Source organism: Nyctereutes procyonoides, unplaced genomic scaffold (assembly GCF_905146905.1).
Source record: "Nyctereutes procyonoides isolate TBG_1078 unplaced genomic scaffold, NYPRO_anot_genome, whole genome shotgun sequence".
NCBI classification, from domain to species: domain Eukaryota; kingdom Metazoa; phylum Chordata; class Mammalia; order Carnivora; family Canidae; genus Nyctereutes; species Nyctereutes procyonoides.
Window position 1 is genome coordinate 10,956,380 of NW_026575134.1, and position 18,935 is coordinate 10,975,314.

The 18,935-nt window shown below is 39.0% G+C and overlaps 1 protein-coding gene across 4 annotated transcripts in view; it reads left to right on the top strand.

The window, feature by feature from the left end:
* AMPH (amphiphysin) overlaps nt 1-18,935 on the top strand; it is a 216,146-nt gene that overhangs the window by 110,412 nt on the left and 86,799 nt on the right. For all 4 annotated transcript variants that reach the window (XM_055300729.1, XM_055300732.1, XM_055300730.1 and 1 more), the window contains exon 3: nt 16,294-16,348. In XM_055300729.1, the coding sequence (XP_055156704.1) occupies nt 16,294-16,348 (55 nt within the window). The remainder of the gene's footprint in view (nt 1-16,293; nt 16,349-18,935) is intronic.

Sequence of the window (18,935 nt, forward strand, 5' to 3'; positions counted from 1 at the left end):
ATACACTCTGAAACCATGGCATCTCAAACTGCAATTCAGTATCTCCTACTTTGAGTCTTCCCTCTTTTCATATTTGTACCTCTTTCTTTGAGAGTGAGAAATCTGGCTTCCATTACTCCCAATATATATTTGTGTGTGCAATACCCTTTATGTAATCAGTCTTCCAACCCATGGGCCATCTCCTCATCTCCTGTGCTGTATCAGTCAAGAGTATTCTCTGCTCTTTCACTGTGGACTGATTCACACTGGCCTGCACCTTTCCCCTCCCCCTACTCTACACCTGTTAGCCAAGACTCATCACCCATTTGGCATACCAGCTGAGCATTCCCCCATGCATAGTGGTGTGCCTGCTAAGAGTTCTCTGTCCTGGCTTCTGGCACCTGACTTATGAGAGTTTCTCCCCTATTGCCACTAACTTTGTGCACCAGTGGAAATAACTCAGATATTGAATGTTGGCACCTAATTCGATTTTATAATGGAGTCTATAAAAATATATATGTCTATGGGATAACCCATGGGCTACATTATACCTAATATGTAAGCAGTACTACACATATAAGTATACTAAATGATAAGCAGCATTAATGTCCTAAAGGAAAGGTAACAGTTAATATAGTCTGTTAACTTATAGGACAATCTTCCTTTTAGGCTTGATAATATGACAGTTACCAATTAAAAATATGTGGTTTGTTTGTATTGTCCCTAAAGAATTAAAGTGTGATGCCTCACACCCTCTCAGGAATTCCTTATGAGAATCGTAGTAATGCATTCCACAGGGTAGTAGAATTGGCTCCATTATGGCTGCTGAAGGAAATCACAAAAGAATTCTCCATATTGGGATGAGGCCCCAGTCATTCATTCAGGACAGCTCTGGTCCAAATTACAGGTTTATTAGTCATAGAGCATTTTCCTCCTGTTTATACTTCCATTTAAAATAAACATTATTCCAGTTTATGTATTTGAGAAAAGAAATCATTTGTTCAAGGCCAGGGAAAGGTGGAAAAATAAAATATTCAAGTTGTGTAAATGTAGAGATAGAACTCTTTAAGATTGCAGAGGTCAAACTATGAAAATGTGGTCATGACATTTATGATATTCATTAATGGTATGATATTAAATGTGAGATACAGGTCTGATTCTTTCACATTCAGTTCTTTCCCCTTTGGTTGATATCTTTTGGCAGAACACAACAAGGTTCATATCTTTGCGTCCTTTATGTAATGGGCAAGGATGTCAAGTGGAGAGAAGGCAAGTCTTTTGATGCTGAATGAAGACCTGCCAAGGGCTTAAGTGGACAGGGTGGACCAGCAGGACAGAATTCTGGTGACATTTCGGCAAAGAGTGTGTAAGGGAAGCTTCTACCGAAAGTCATGACTCATAAAGCTTCTCTGACAGAGAATGAATAGTCTGTACGTCAATGAAACAACATAGAAAGTGGAGTACTGGTAAATTTTCATTTCCTTTAATGAAGTCTAATAAAGCAAGAGTGATATATGGAGCAATGTGTTATGCTCAATCTACATCTACCAAAAAACCTCTCTGCTAATAACCCTCTGTTCTTTAAAAATATGTCTGACTCCACACATACGTTCTAACTCGGAAAAATCTCTGATATTCTGTCTGGAATAATTTCCTTAAGTTAGCCTTTTAAGAATATGTATTTGACTGATTTAAAGAAAATTCTGCTTGATTAGTCTTGGTCTTTATGCAGTCCCTTGTTTTGTAAGACACAAATTGTTTGTAGCTACAAATTGCCTTGGGCTGCTTCTCACATTCGGAGCACTAAACTTTTCTTTCTTTTTTTTTTAAATTTTATTTATTTATGAGAGAGAGAGAGAGAGAGAGAGAGAGAGAGAGAGAGAGAGGCAGAGACATAGGCAGAGGGAGACACAGGTTTCCTGCAAGGAGCCCACTGTGGGACTCAATCCCAGGGCCTGGGACCACGACCTGAGCCAAAGGCAAACACTCAGCCACTGAGCCACCTAAGCATCTGCCCTAAACCTTTCTTTAGCCATACCCTGTTTTGGTCCCACTGTTCCTTGTAGTATTTGGCAGGTACAGCCTCAGTGATGCAGATGGCTTTTCTCTTTAGGGCACCACATTCAAGAGACTGATTGAAATCCAGATGCTCTGGTGTAATGACAGAAAGGAAGTTGGTGGAATGAATAGTTGGTGGCCCACATCTGATAGTGTCATTTAGGGACTAGACTGCTTCCATCCAAGCTCTTCTAATTCCCCACTGCAAGTGCTTCCATAGGATTGAACCACCCTTGCCTGATCTGCCATCTCCATGTGTTCAAAACCCACCTTCCCTTACAGCCAACCTAAAAGGTATTTCCTGCTTGCTGCCTTTCCAGTGTCCTTACTCAGCATCTCTGTTTCTTTTCTATGCTCCTGTAGTACATTTTTTGTAGTTCATCTGCTGACTCTTGTTACATTTTTCTTATATGACAGTGTAACTATATTCTCATTAGATTACAAAAATAGAACTATAATCTCATATAGATTACAAAATATTTAAAGGAAGACTACCCATCTTAGTTATTTAAAAAAAAATCTTCCATACTATCTAGCACCTGTTATGTAGGTACTAGTAAGTTTATAACTCCTTGTGATACATATTCTCTGTCTTCACTCTTTGTCTTGGATATTTCATGCCTCCTCACTCATTCAGTACCAGAGCCCCTATTCATAGTCATTTACTTTATCTCTTTTATCTTTATTTTTGGCAGCAAAAATGGAAAATGTCTGATATGGCTTGGAATTGATTCTAACCTGGATTATGAAGACTAGAGCAAGGCTCTGGCCCCTCCCTGGATTCTGAGTTCTATGCTACTCCATAAATTTCAGCTGGCACATATAGTATTTTAAGTCTTCCAAGAGCTTTCCATATCTTTATTAACTTAATATGAGTAATTTTAATTTTGTAGAATGGTGTTTTTCAGTCTTTAAATCCCAGTTATGTTCTCCAATTTTAGTTTTTTTTTCTCATATATTGTATTTTGGAGTAAGCTCACTCTTTTCTGATAGAACAATGTTTTTACCACAGAGCATTACTATAGTTAAGGATACCAGTTAATTGCTTCTGAGAAACTTAATTGTTGAGTCTTGTTGCTTCAATTTATACTAGGTTTCCATTAAAGTTTACACTCAATGACCACACAATATTTGTAAAAGAGTTTGTATGCGTCTACATCTCTAGAAATAGTTTCCCTAGAGATACTCCTAGTGGCTAGCTGTGTGTTTCTGTGAGTCTTCTGTAATATTAAAAACCATCCTAGTACACAAATACTTTCCAAATTTAAAATGTTCTCTCTTAATAAAAACTTTCAAGGAATTTTATAGGTTGATTAGATGATGGCATGTGGATGCACATTTAGAACAATAATATATAAGTGTTTAGACATCCATCTGCCTTACATTTATTGAATGTCTTCTACTTACCAGGAATGTATCTAGGTCGCTGGGAAACTTCAGTGAAGACAGAGGTCACTTCTGATTTGGATTTTATGTTCCAAAACATGGGGGCAGACAATACACAAACATAATAAATAAGATTTACAGGAGTGCCTGAATGGCTTAGCCAGTTGAGCAGTCATCTCTTGGTTTTAGCTCAGGTCATGATTTCAGGGTTGTATAGTCAAGCCCTGCATCAGGCTCTATGCTTGGTGCGGAGTCTGCTTGATAATTCTCTCTCTCCCTTCCCTCTCCCTGTTCTCTCTCTCTCAAAAAATAAATAAAATCTTTAAAAAAATAAGTAAGCAAATTACATTGTTTTCTACAAAACAATGAGAATTATAAAGAAAAAATTGTGTAAGTAGAGCATACATAGAGCAAGGTGAAGGATAATAGGAGACTTGGAGACAGCAAGTTTCAAGTTTTGCTTTAAAGGGGAGCAAGTAATAAAACTGTAGTTTTGTGGAGGTAGTAGAGTCAAGAGAACAGTTTTCTTTTCTTTCTTTCTTTTTTTAATTTTTTATTTATTAGAGAAAAAAAAACACGAGCAGGGGTGGCAGCAGAGGGAGTGGGAAAAGCAGATACCCTGCTGATCAGAGAGCCAGACACGGGGCGTGAGCCCAGGACTCAGGGATCATAACCTAAACCAGAAGCAGACAATGAGCCACCCAGGCACCCAAAGAAAACATTTTTCTTAAGATGGCAAAAATATATGTATACTCACTGGGACTCACTTAGTATAGAAAGAAAATGTGATGAATCACAGAGAAAGGGAAGAACAGCTGACTCATGTCCTTGAACAGGCAGAAGGAGATGGGATTTAGTACACAACTGGAGGGGCTGTCATGAATTGGGAGCTGGACACCTCATCAATGGCAACAGTTAAATATATGTAACAAATCAGATAGAACTTCCTGTGGATAAATATATATGGAAGGTATTCCTTGGCTGGATCAACACATAATTATTGAGTGTCTACTCTGTATAAGGCATCGGAAACAAAATGATAAACAAGTCAGTCATAGTTCTTGTCTTTGTCAAGCTGGTGGTATAGGGTTCAAAAGTTGCCTTTCTTTTTAAGCAGTTAAAGTAGTAGAAAAAGACAGTATTCTGAGGTGATGTTTCTGTACTTCCATCATGATGCATTTTCAATATCCTAGTTTCACCACATAGCATTAGCACACAAGTTTACTCTCACTCCAGTTGATATTCTGAGAAAAAAAAAAGAATATTTCTCCACCTTCCCACAATCCCATCTCCAGCTGGACTCTGTAGGCTTGATGAGTATCTACCATTTGTCACTGCAAAGGATCTCAGTCTAAAGCAGCTCACATAGCATGCTAAATATCCATGAAATGGTCATGTGCTTGGCTATGAGACTCCTTGTTGAACTGATTTCTATGTAGTACAGTCACTGGCAAAGAGTAAGGGAGTATAATCTAGCCACTAAGCCCCTAGTTGACTGCCAGGCTCCTTGGTAATATTGTTTTTATGGAAAAGATGTGTTTTGTGTGGATAGTCTTGATTTAGAGCCCCTTTTTTTTGATAAGTATAACCCACTTTGATTGCCAATACAATTGACTTCTATGGGGTGGAACAGAGCAAACCAGTAAGATTTCAAAAGAATGTATTGGCTCTTCCTCTACAAAGTCCCCTACATTTAGTCTACTAATTTCATATATGACACATCTACTAATACTCTTTGGTTATTGATCATTGGGTTTTAAAATTTTCTAATTTTATTTAAATTCAATTAACTAACATATAGTGCTCATTGGCTTTTAAGGAACAAAATGAGCCTGCGGACTTTGTGGGAATAGGTGGGTGTTGCTGTCCATGGTGCTAGAGTCAAGAAAGAGAACAAAAACTTTCATCGCAAAACACAGCTGTCCATCTTTTATTCTCTTCACTTTTATTTGTTTATCTACAGAAATGTCTCTTCAGTTAATGGTCTATATAAATAAAAAAGATTTAGTTGAAACTTATCCAAGTTTTGACCCAAACTACAGACATTCCAGGCATCCCTGTTTGTGTGCCAGTCCTTGGGGTACTTGTTCCTCATTTAAGAACTCTCTTCTGGAGGAAGCTCTTTGTGTTATCACTCTGATGGTTTCTTTTCTTTTTTTTTTAAAGATTTTATTTATTTGTTTGACACAGAGAGAGTGAGAACACAAGTAGGCAGAGCGACACGCAGAGGGAGAGGGAGAAGCAGGCTGCCCACTGAGCAGCGAGCCCTATGTGGTGCTCGATCCCAGGATTCTGGGATCATGACCTGAGCTGAAGGCAGATGTTTAATTGACTGAATCACCCAGGTGCCCCTGATGGTTTCCTTTCACCTATCCTGTGCCATTACCTCTCTTTACCTGTATTTTACCTTACTCCATTAATTGTGCCAACTGGGGAGGATTTCATATCCCATTGCTAAGCATTCAGTTAGAAACCAATTCCATATATCTTCCAATTCCCCTTGTGCAGTAAGCTTGTTACCTAGTTTGGATGTTCCTCTCTAAATGATCCCCAGATTGATCGTTGTTGTTATGGTAATGGGATGCTGAGAATGAGGCACATCTGTCATGGAGCCCAGGAAGACCATCTGAAGTGGTGGTGAAAATCTACATAGATGTGGTGCAGTTGATTTTCAGGTTTGCATCAGTATTGTTGTCTCTGATCAGCATCTCATTGCCTCTGACTCTCTCTTCTAAGTCACTTGGTACCCCCCCATGCAGAGTATGAAGTGATGGAGGCATTAGAAAGAATGTCTGATGCTGATTGTTGGAAACCTGCCACCACACATATTTTTAACTGTCTTTTTAGCCATCTCATAACAGCTACATCAGCACACTAAGTGTCAATTACATTATAGGCACTGTGACTATACTAGGGGTTCCCAAATAACAATCAGAATCACCTGGAAGCCTTATAACAATATTGATTCCTGGGTCCCCCCCCAGACTTTTGAACCAGCCCCAAAGAGCCATGATATGATTGTAACAACTTGGATGCCAGCCTGAGATTTTACCAATAGAGTAAAGATAATGGTTTCCGTAATTGCACATCTATCTGAATATGTTCCTGACCTGGATAATTATAAGAACCTTCTAAGGTGCTTTAGGAGCTCACACATTTCCAAGCCACATCTGGCTGGCTTAGGTAAAAGCAGTGATGTGATGAAGTATTTTTATTATTAACTTCCCACAAGTAAGCTTAGACATCTATAAAGTGTTTTGTACAAAACACTGCCTCAGGGGCACCTGGGTGGCTCAATCAATTAAGTGTCTGGCTTCAGCTCAGGTCATGATCCTGGGGTCCTGGGATGAAGCCACACATTGGGCTTTCTGCTCAGCAGGGAGCCTGCTTTTCCCTCTCCTTTTCCTGTTCCCGCTGATTATGCGCTCACTCTATCTCTTACTCTCTCTCTCTCTAAAAAAAAAAAAAATCTTAAAAACAAACGAAAGAAAACACTATCTCACTTGCTTCTCATAGCAGTCCATAATTATAATTCTGCTTTGCATATGAGAAAACCGAGTATATGTCACAAAAGCTTTCATTTTGAGCATGAACCTGATTAATCTTGGCCATTGGTATTCATGCTATCTTGTTTCCTTACAGTAAATTGTCATATTGGCTCAATTTTTCTCATATCCATTGTTAAGTGGCTCTTAAATATCTGCATAAATTATTCCCATGCACTTCAGGCTCCTCTGTTATTGCAACAATTAAAACTATAACAAAAATCTTTCTGAAAAAAAAAACTATGTATTTGAAACTTAGAAATGCAAATAAAGGAAGCATTCTAATTTCCCAAGTGGTTTGTTTTGGGAAGGTTTTGTATTTTCCTCATGAAGATACTCCTTTATTATATAACATGTAGCAGAACTCAATTCAGTCAAACATCTGTGAAACATCTACTCTTTGTGCAGTTTCTCATAAAAATATTTTCTTGAATAATCATAGTGGCATCCAACATTCATTTGAATACATCCTGTGTGACTGGTATTCTGCTGATAATTTCCATTGACTGTCTCCCTCGACCTTTATGATAGCTCTAGGAAGTAAGTATTATTATCAGCTTTCTTTTACTGATGAGGAATCATAGGCCTAGAGAGGCCAGGTGGTTTGTCCAAGGTTGTACAGTTAGAAGTAGCAGAGCTGAGATTTTATTTTATTTAAGATTTTATTTATTCATTCATGAGAGACAGAGAGGCAGAGACATAGGCAGAAGGAGAAGCACGCTCCCTGTGGGGACCCTGATGTAGGACTCAATCCCAAGATCTCGGGATCACGCCCTGAGCCAAAGGCAGACGCTCAACCACTGAGCTACCTGGGTGTCTCCAGAGCTTGAATTTTAAAGGCAGGCAGTGTGGTCCCAGAAGGAGAAGCACGCTCCCTGTGGGGACCCTGATGTAGGACTCAATCCCAAGATCTCGGGATCAGGTCCCAGAAGGAGAAGCATGCTCCCTGTGGGGACCCTGATGTAGGACTCAATCCCAAGATCTCGGGATCACGCCCTGAGCCAAAGGCAGACGCTCAACCACTGAGCTACCTGGGTGTCTCCAGAGCTTGAATTTTAAAGGCAGGCAGTGTGGTCCCAGAACCCACCCATTTAACCACTGTGCTGTATGAACCTCATGGAATATACTCTGTGGAATTGTGAGCTTTTGAAAGAAACAAGTGAACAGTTGGTATTTTAAAGATTAGGACTATATCATGAGAACAGAAAACAGTGTCTTTAGATAAATTACTCTCATTGATCAACAGTTGATTCTTCTTGGACAGCCTCATTTATCCTAGCTGTCATCCATGCATTTGTAGCTGGGGACAAAGAGGTGGTGGAGGTGAGGCAGGTGGGCCCTAGGCAGGTTATGGAGTCTGAATAATGCAGACTTCCCAGGCTCCAGTACTGGCTTGCTGTCTACCAGATGTGTGACCTTTGGGCAAGTTGCTCAGCCTCTGTGCCTCAGTATTCCCTTTGGAGAAAATGTGCTGACTTCATGGAGTTAATTTGAGGATTATGAATTACTAGAGCTGCAGCCCTTGTGATGGTATCTGGAACAAAGGGACCACTCGTAAGTGTTAAACTTTGTGATCATGTTGCTGTCCTACAAGCTTGCTTTGAGAATATCATTATGGGCTGATTTATATACCTGTGAATTTATAAATTGAAGTCCAGTATACTTCTGGGTTGTGACTATTTATAGACTGGGACATTAGAGAGGTCATAAGATTAAGTGAGGTCATCTGGGTGGATCCTAATCCAGTATGACTGATGTCTTTCTAAGGAGCAGGAGAGACACTGAGGGGATATACATACAAAGACCACATGAGGACACAGCGTGAACATAGCTGTCTGCAAGCCAAGGAGTGAGATCTCAGGAAAAACCAAACCTCCCAATGCCTTGGTCTTAGATGTTCAGCTGCCAGAACTATGAAGAAATAAATTTCTGTTATTTAAAGCATGCAGTTGTGGTATTTTATTACGGTAGCTCTAAAAAATGAATGCATCATAAATGGCAGTTTCAGGAACATTCTGCATGTTATACTGTGACTATAGTAATGATTGACAAGGCACCCCCTCATGAATACAACTCATTAATAACTTTACATAACAGTTGCTTTTCTAATACTTTTACATCCTGTCCAGTTTGGTCACAATGCAACATTGTAGACATCCACACCCTCAGAAAGGGTCTCTGAATAGTAGGCCATTGTTGGAGTGGGAATTTCATGGAGTTTCCCTTAATTTCTGGGTTGATTTTCTCCCCAATATATTAGGTACTGTCTCTAGGTGTTAAGGCAAAGGTTGCAGAGATGTTTATGTAATACTCCTAAAGCACCCTATGAGTCAGGTCTACACACACGTGTGCACACATGCACAGAAAAAAGTGGAATGGCTTTTCAGGGATCACAAACTCAATTGCCTAAAGGCAAGAAAGTGTATCTTCACATCGTATCCAGCCTGCATGTGGTGACTGTAGTAGTTCTAACTAGGCACTTCTGTCCCCTTGCACACACAATGGGTTAGCTTACCAACAAACCAGAATAGAGATCTGTATGAACCCAAGTTGGTTGATTTACCTTAATCTATGGAAAATTTGCGTATGGAATTACTAGTAGCTAGAGTATCAGTTTTGTTTTGTTGAAAGGTAAAGAATGTATTTGATTTAGTTTTCAGATTATAAGTATTCTTGGAGTTGCTGAGAAAGGTAGTTGGCAATTGGGCCAGGAACCTGGGGTAAAACTGTGGAAACTGAGATGTTCTCTGATGTCAGTCACACATCCATATACCCTCCATCCTCCACCACCATCAGCCCAGATTTCAAAACCCACTTAGATTTCCTCTCTCTTAGATCTTTTGTATTAATACCTGCCAAAAGAAGAATTTTTAAATGGAGAAATTTTTCTATGAAATCAGCGCTAGGTTCATAATGATGGCCCCTGTTAACTACAAAGAGCTCAAAGCAAGGAAACAAAAATGTAAATTTTAGAGACCCTGCTGCATCTACCTTTGAAAAACTATCATCTTCTGATTAAAGTGCATCTGAACTTGTCATAGGGAGAGAGCTCTGCTGCTTCACAGACCAAGAGTGCCTGTAGTGTTCAGTCGCCTAATGTTTTCTTTGATCATAAGTGGATTCAGATTAGTCATCTGTTAATCAAGGTGCTAATTATGGCCCTTATTAAACCTCATCTCCTTGATAATCTAATTTTCTTCTAAGCTTCAAAAATGATAAGAAATCTTCTTAGCATTGCTTTTAAGATTAAGTTAACCTGTCTGAACTCTGAGAAATTGGGCAATTTTAACTTTATAATGTTACTTAGCCTTTTCATGAGAAAAATGTCAGTAAAGGCCAAAAATAATAATGTAACTATGGGAACTTCTATAGGCTCATGATCACAGATGAGACCACAGGACTTACCTTTGTGAAATCACAACTTTGTGACATTGTATCTCTTCAGATCCAGTTCTTACATGTCAGTACTCTTGGCTTTCTACCTGAGCATCAACTTATAGTTTCTGAGAGGCAAGTTAATGAAAATATTCCTCTAATGTGTGAGGTGTTTTCTTTCTCCTGTCCATCTTTTTTTTTCTCTCTCTCTTTTTAAAAGATTTTATTATTTATTCATGAGAGAGGGGCAGTGGACAGAGACACAGGCAAAGGGAGAAGCAAGCTCCATGCAGGGAGCCTGGGACTCCAGGATCATTCCCTGAGCCCAAGGCAGGCACTAAACCACTGAGCCACCTGCGGTGGGGGAGGTGGGGGGGGTGGGGGAGTGGAAGTGGGTGGTCCCAGTCTTTTTCCTTTTTATAACAAAAGTTACGTACAACATTTACCATATTTTATTTTATTTTTTTCATTTACCATATTTTAACAAGTCAACTCAAACAGTCCTTGCTTGTTTAACAAATACCTATTGTTTAAAGGTGTTTGGCTGGATTTGTGTAACCTTACAAATAAAATCCACTGGGTTTGTTTTTGTATGCAGTTAGGGCTGTAGTGGTACACATCCTTGCGTGGGGGTATCATGCATATGGTGGTATGTGGGCAGACCCCGGAATTTTCAGTGATGGCTACCCTGAGTTTAGTCCCTAGAAATTATTAATTCATTCTATGCATTGTGTCTACAATTCAATCACATTAATGCCTCAACTGTAGCCTCTTTCTTTTGTCTCCTGAAATTCTAGGCCTAAGTATTAACAACTATTACCATATTTTTAATGCTTCAGGATTTACTGTGTGTCTAAACAATAAACAGCTTGACTCATTAATCATCGAATGTCATTCATCACAGCTAAATGCAACCTTGTTTATAAGCCCAATGCCTTATGGGACTTTGAGACACGTCTGAGTTTCAGAGTATGTGATAGCTCTTCTTACCGGAGACTTGGCTCACTCTGAAGGAAACCTGTTTATAATTCATTTGCTTACTTATCAGAGCGCAGTAGGAACCTTTGATGAAGTAATGATCCTTTGATAATGCACAGGTTAAAGCTTTGGTTTAAGAATGGGGCACTGTCCAAGGTGCTGAAGAGAGGCTCCAATGAAAGCTATCTAGGAGTCCAGCATGTTTGGGCACTGGCGCTCCTCCCCTGCCTCTCCACCACTACCCCGAGACAAGATATATGTACAAATAATTAAGGCATTCATTCTACTGAGGACCAATCTGGTGTCAAACAATTTGGAAACACATTTAATTAAGTATAGAATGTGATTTCTTTGCATTGAGTAACAGATACCTGAGACCTTCTGTGATGGTGTACCTGCAGTGTCCTTTCTCTAACTATTTAATTATATTTCAAGTTTCACTCTAATCCTTTGGGGAGGACGTGGCTATCATGAGTAGTTCTTACAGAAGTAAGGGAAGAAAGCAACAGCTTCAAGGTATCACTCAGCAAGGGAATAAAGAGATTTTTTTTGACAGGGGCAGTGATTCTCAGACGTTTGTAAGGTTTTAAAACCATGTATACTTTTTGCATGCCTGTTGGTTTTTTATTATCTCCACGGTGAAACCCAATATGACCCTGTCTTGTTTTTCAGGATAGCTAGGAAGCAGGGAACTAGGGAGACAGTTTCCTTCTCTCTAGCCTTACAACAGTGTGACACCCAAGGGAGTGTGTGGGTAGGAGTAGCTCTAATGAGGAAGGAAAAGCAGGCCGACTCCCTTGGGCTGTGTGGGAAGAAAGTGAAGCCCGACATTGTCTGGGCTGGAGAAGCAGCAGCTTCTGACACTGATAAATGATTCAACTGAAAAAATAAATGAAGAACCTCTAACACCAGAGCCACATTATTATACCATATGCCAGGGCAAGGAATTCTGTAGGCGTGAATCCTTAGATATTGTCCAAGAGGGAGTATTAGTTGGCAACCAGACAACTTAATTATAATAGACTCACTTGGCCTCATGTTGCCTTAATCCCTGAGGAAAATATGACCACAAGTTAGAATAATAATTTTGTCTTACCTGATAGAGAACAACATCAAGAGATAGGGGAAATACACTCATGTAGCTGTAAGTTGTATATTTTGAATCTGTTTTCTGCATAATACATAATTGAAGGCTGAATTACTGAAATGATAATTTTCAGAGGAATATGGAACAAATTTCAGATGCAGGGAAATCTTAGCATTGCTGTAAGAATTTATTTCTAATTTAAAACCCCTGTGATTCATATAGAATAATGACCTTAAGAAAATTTTGTTATGAAATAGATTTTGTGCAGAAGAACTACTCTGTAGCATATTATAGGTAAGAAATTTCTCTCCAGAGCCTTTTACCTTTTTGATTCAGGCAGAATTTTAGATGAAATTCAATATGGTTATTACAAATGATTTATGAACCTTAATAGTCATGAAGGAAAATTAGAAATTTTAATAATTGGAAAGAAGAAAGTTATTTAAATCAGCTTTTCAGTTTATCTGCTTAAATTGAACTCATCTATTTAAGCCATTATTGTATAATTTGAACTTTCTGACACTTTTAGATATCTAAAAAATTTCTTCTGGGATTCTTATTTCATTTTTTAAAAATGTTTATTGCTTCCCTTGGGCTAGGTGAATGCAGCCTGTATAGAGTGAAGCCTGAATTATTTCATTCTCTCTCTTGTTTGGAAAGAAAAGGCAATTTGGGATTAACTTGACATGCTTTATTTCTTAAATATTTGGGAAAAGAATAGCCTTCCCCGCTACTTTTTTTCTATTTCCAGATACTCTGAATGGCGTGGTGAGTCATAACACTGCAGCAAACTTTGTATGGCTTTCTAGAGGGAAAGCATCCTTCTGGGTGAGAAATGAGCCCTGCCTCGCTCAGTTCCTTGCACACTTGCAGGGAAGGACCTCGAAGGGTGGGAGAGCATAGCTCTAAAGTGGACAGCTGAAAACAGGAGACATCTATGCAGTTCTGTCTTTAATCTCTATGCAGTTTTTCTTTGTATATCATAACAGGTGGCTAGTGGTTATAAAGAATAGTATCTTCTTCATTCACTCCCCTCCCACCTTAGTAAATTGATGTTCTGGAGATATATTTTAAGTGTATTGTGTGTGCCCTAGACAGACCATTAAATGCCCTTGAGGTGTACACTTACCCATTTTGAGAAACATGGCCTTAGGGGATTCAGAACCTCCTAATTGTACCTTTTAGGGCTGTTGGCTTTAGATTGATCTGGGTCTGGATCTTTCTAAGTCACATGTCTGATTTCAGATATTTTCTCCAGATGATCTGCCATCTATTAGGACACAGGATTCTGGGCCTCGCTTCTTCTGTCTCAGTATTATCCATCTCTTTCCATCACTTGACTAGCACTTGGGCTTCCATTTGCTAAACCATCTACTTCATCCTTAATCCTTCCAGTTGGATTTACTTTCTGAAATGTTTCTGTAAATGCCTTTCATGCTTTTCTGCTGCTAACTCTATTGACTTTTTTTCGTTAGATTGCAGCCTTCTCCATCTGTCAATATTTCCACTATTGTTGCTGAACCATTTTCACAGGCCATTTGGGGCAGGTTGATGCTGTAGTAGCAGTACTTCCATGGCTTTCAGCAATAGAGGTTTATTTCTCACCCATAAAATTATGAATGGCACTGTGCTCCATGTTCTCTCCACTCCTCCATCCAGTCTGGAGAAGCAGCCCACATCTGGAACGTTAGGATTCAGGGTAGAGGGTAAAGAAATGGTAGGACTGTGTGATGGCTCTTTACTGCTCAGGAGGATGGTGTACCTCTTTCACTCGCATTTAATTGGCTAAGTCCCACAGCCAAGACTGATGTTGATGGGCAGGAAGTGTAGTCCTCCCCCAAATCAGATCTGGTAAAGAGGTACAGAATAGATTTGACAATGATACAGTTTCCCGCAGCCTTATCTTTTCAGCTTATATACTCAGAATCTGACACAGTGCCTGTCAGATCATAGATATTAAGTAGATATTTACTTCTTTCTTCCCCAAATACTTTCTGTGGTGGTGTTAGGGACCTCAGCCTAACTCCACCTGTTTCTTCTCTGGATCCTCTTCATCCTGTACTTTTACCCAATTGTTGATCATCAATATTTTCATTCTCTTCATCCTTTCCCTGCAATTTCCAAGTCTATTTTGCTGTTTTGGAAATCTAGAATGTTTAAAAAAATTTTTTTAATGTACTTGTGGCTGTTTGCCTCACATGGTATTTCAGATGGTTCAGCAAAACAAGGGGAACATAAAGTTTTGATTTTAAATCATATCAAGACACTATATATACTCTACCATACAGGAAAATAGTCTCATCCAGAAGCCCTTGTGAGGTCCGGCCATAGTCTTTAAATACTCTTTTCAGAGCTTCTTTGTATTAATCACTATCTATCTTTAAATATGATGGGCATTTTGTCTTTACTTTGTAATCCCTGAATGCTTGGAATGGTTACTGTAGACTTAAATGTAGCCAGCTTTGGAATGCAATTTTTATTTCAATACTTCAATTCCTCCATTAGATTGCAATTTACTGAAGGAAATAGGATTTTTTACCCTTCATACCCTGCTTTTTTGCTACATGGTAACACATGCTGGCTGAATTGAATATGATGATGATAGTTGCGATTTTATTAATAATCGAGGTAGAGTAATTCTGTGTGCTAGCTCTCTGTAAGTTTGTTAAATGATTATACAGTTAAAATGCATATTTAAAAAATATTTTCTTTTTCTTTTAAGATTTTATTTATTCATGAGAGACAAGAGAGACAGAAACACATGCAGAGGGAGAAGCAGGCTTCCTGTGGGGAGCCCGATGCGGAACTTGATCCTAGGACCTGGGATCACGCCCTGAGCCAAAGGCAGACATTCAACCACTGAGCCACCCAGGTGTCCCTAAAAAATATTTTCAATTGTAGTGCCCTAGTACCTACCCTTTCTGAACCTACTGGATTTAGTTGCTACTGCCAGCGAGGGCAGCTCTTTGCCTGAGAGCTTTCTCTGGCGTTCTCCGGGAGCAGCCCTCAACCCAAACACTGATAGGAGTTGATAGATGGTTGCCCTACTTCCCTTTTTCCCCAGTTAGAATATCTAAAGGGTGTTTGACACTTTTTCCCAGAGCTCCCCAGTGGGACTGAGGCTGCGTTGCCCACTGTGCTAACTTGCTAGATCACACACCCTGCGTTGATGCTCATCTCTTTCCTGCCTCATTTCTCCACTATTTGCAATCTAATCTTAGTCTCAGAGTTTCTAAATCTAATCCAAACCAAGACAAAGAATTATATGTCAAAATTTAGGATGTCGGAGTTTCTCTGTTTTAGTGACACCAACTATATATCTAGTTTAAAAATTTCTGGTGGCCACATTTAATAAAGTGAAAAGAGTGAAATCAATTTTAATAATACAGTTTATTTAACACAATATATCTCAAATATTAGCATTTTAACATGTAATTGCTGTAAAGCCTATTAACTAGATTTTTTGGAACTAAGTCTCTGAAATCTGGTATTTTATACTTACAGTGCATCTCCATTTGGACAAGCCACATTGTAAGCACTCAGCCACATGTAGCTAGTAGCTACCATATTGAACAGTGGTGATCAGTTTCCTACTGTTGTAGTCCATGCATCAAAATTTAGGGACTTGCTGGCTCTTGAATATGGAGGAGGCTGTCTGGTGGGTCATAGTTTCCATTCTCAGCAAAATCTTACTTGCCTTTTAAGCTGGATAAAATCTCTAAATTTCTACACTGACAGGTGCCTTGTTTAGTCTGTGTGTATGTATTTATGTTCTTTCAAGAATGAGCCTCTGGTAATAATAACTCTGAGACTTATTGCCTCTCACATGTTTCCAGGCAAAATATAGACAAGATCTTAGCATCCCTCTGTTTGTGTGTTTTTCAGGCAGAGGGTACCAGGCTTCAGCGTGAACTCCGGGGATATTTAGCAGCTATCAAAGGTAATGTGTGTGAATCGTTTACTGCATGTTGTTACCAAGCACAAACTGTTCTTGAAATTCATGAGTGGCAGGATTAAGTGTTAATTACAAAGTCATTTGGCTTTCTCGCAAGATGAGTGCTTCAGCACAGGTGTTCATTCCACCCACTCCCAAATTCCCATTGAAATGATAATCAGAATATACAAGGAAAAAAATGTCTACTGTTATGCTGGAAACAAGGAATAAGTGCCTCCCACACCAGAGATTTCTAGGAAGCGTAGTGAGATAGAGTGAGCTTGAGACTTTAAGAAAAGCTACAGCCAGTTCATAGCCTAAGGGAGAACGTGACTGAAGAGGACAATACTCACAGACTTACACTTAAGTCCTCCAGCTGGAAGGAGCAAGGATCCATGGCAGAGGCAGGTGGAGGGTTATCAGACACCAAGGCCCTGGACCTCCTGTGACTTGTGGGGACCAGCCGTGCTTGCAGCCCTGTCGCTGTACAGAGACAGAAAGGCCATGATGTTGGTTTCAGGCCTCAGCCATGCAAGGCAAAGAAATGAGGTGATGGAGGGAGGAGAGGGTGGCAGGGAGGTGTGCTCTGCTATACATTACACAGCTCTTTGCACTGTATCTGGGTGCACCCATGGATGTGAAGGCAGACTTCAAGATTAGTGGGGTAAGAGTAGGACATCTGCAAGGGGTCTTGGGTAAACAGGGGAAATACTCAGGAAAAAGTAAGATTCTCTACCTCATTCTCTACTCCCTCCTTCTCAACAGATCTATTAAAGAGTTAAATATGTATACAAAGAGGTGTCCTAAAGTACTAGAATAAAATGCAGTCGACTTAGTCTCTAGCCTTGGGCAACAAGGTCTTTACAAGGCCAACCCAAAAGACAGATGCCATAAAGGGAAAGATTGAGAGGTTTGACCTCATAAATATATCAAACTTACGTATATGTTTAAAAATTATTTTGACAACACATTTAGTGAAAGCGAGCTAAGATATTAAGACCTCAGTTAAAGTACACTAGACGAATGTCAGTTGGTTAAAAGAAAAAAAATAGGTAGAATGTATAAAGAGAAAATTAGTCAGAGAAGAACTGGTAGATGAGTAATAAGTGTGAAAAATAGTTTCAAATTTCAAAAATAGCTTCACTTACTGTCATGGATGGACAATCAAAGAATATTAAATGCAATCAAAAGAGAGATGGGATACTGTCATTTTTCTTCCAAATGTTCAAAGACATTAAAATTGAAAAGACCGTAATACATAGCGTTGGAAAAGCTGTGGGGAGCAGACCCCTTTTATACAGTGTTGGTAAGACAGCTTTCCTAGAGAGCAATTTGGCAAAAGCCTCTAAATGTGTGTTTTTGAGAGAGAGGAGCATGCCATTTGACACAGCACTTCTAGTTCCAAGTACTTATTCTAGCTGTTTCATTGTGGATGTGTGAAATTATTTACAAAGATACTGATAGATAATGAGATAATAATCTTAATAATACAAAAATTTAGTCATAATAATAAAACATTAGTGGAATTGATTTTTAAACCAAAATATATTTAAGTTTTTATAGGTCAGGCATAGAGTTTTAATTCTCATGACGACTCTGAGGCAGATACCCATATCATCTTCATGTTACAGATAAAAAAGTGAGACCCAGAGAGGTTAAGGAGCTTGTTCAAGGTCATGAACTAGTAAACAGCAGGACCAAGATACATACTCTGATCTCATAAGGCTTTGCTTTTTTTTTAATTGAAATATAATTAACATATAACGTTACATTAGTTTCAGGTGTACAATACAATATTCAACAATTGTATGCATTACTCGGTGCTCATCATGATACGTGAACTCTTAATTCCCTTTACCTGTTTCCTCCAACTCCCCACCTACCTCCCCTCTGGCAACTACCAATTTGTTTTCAGTACTTAAGAGTCTTTTTATTTTGCCTCTTTTTTACCCTTTGTTCATTTGTTTTGTTTATTAAATTCCACATATAAGTGAAATCGTGCAGTATTTGTCTTTTTTTGTCTGACTTATTTCATTTAATACCCTCTAGGTCCATTCATGTTATGTGGCCTTGCTTTTTTTTATCCATTGTCTTATCTAGCCTTTGAACGATATTGGCTATTGATAAAGCATTGGTTTCACAAATTAGAGTTCATCTGTACAGGGAGTAATGATAATTTACTATTGGTACTTTGGAATGAGCACACCCTATGTGCTAGGCTGTGCATAGGCATATTACCTCTTTGTAACCACCCCACACAGCTGTATGATAAATGGCAGTCTTAGTTTACATTGGTAAAGAAGTAAGGCTCAGAGAACTTCCACAAATTCATAGAGCTCTTACTTAATTCTTCTAAAAAAATTAATCCTAAGTATTTATAACAGTTTACTCAGAAAATAGAAGGCACTCTAGGTATTTCTTTTACTATTGGTTTAGTATTTGAACACAAGATGTCATATATTATTTCCAGTACAGGATTTTGTTTTTTAAAAATATGTATTTGTTTATTTGAGAGAGAGAGAGACAACATGTATACAAGTTGAGGGAGGGGCAGATGAAGACAGCACGGAGCCTGACATGTGGCTTGATCTCA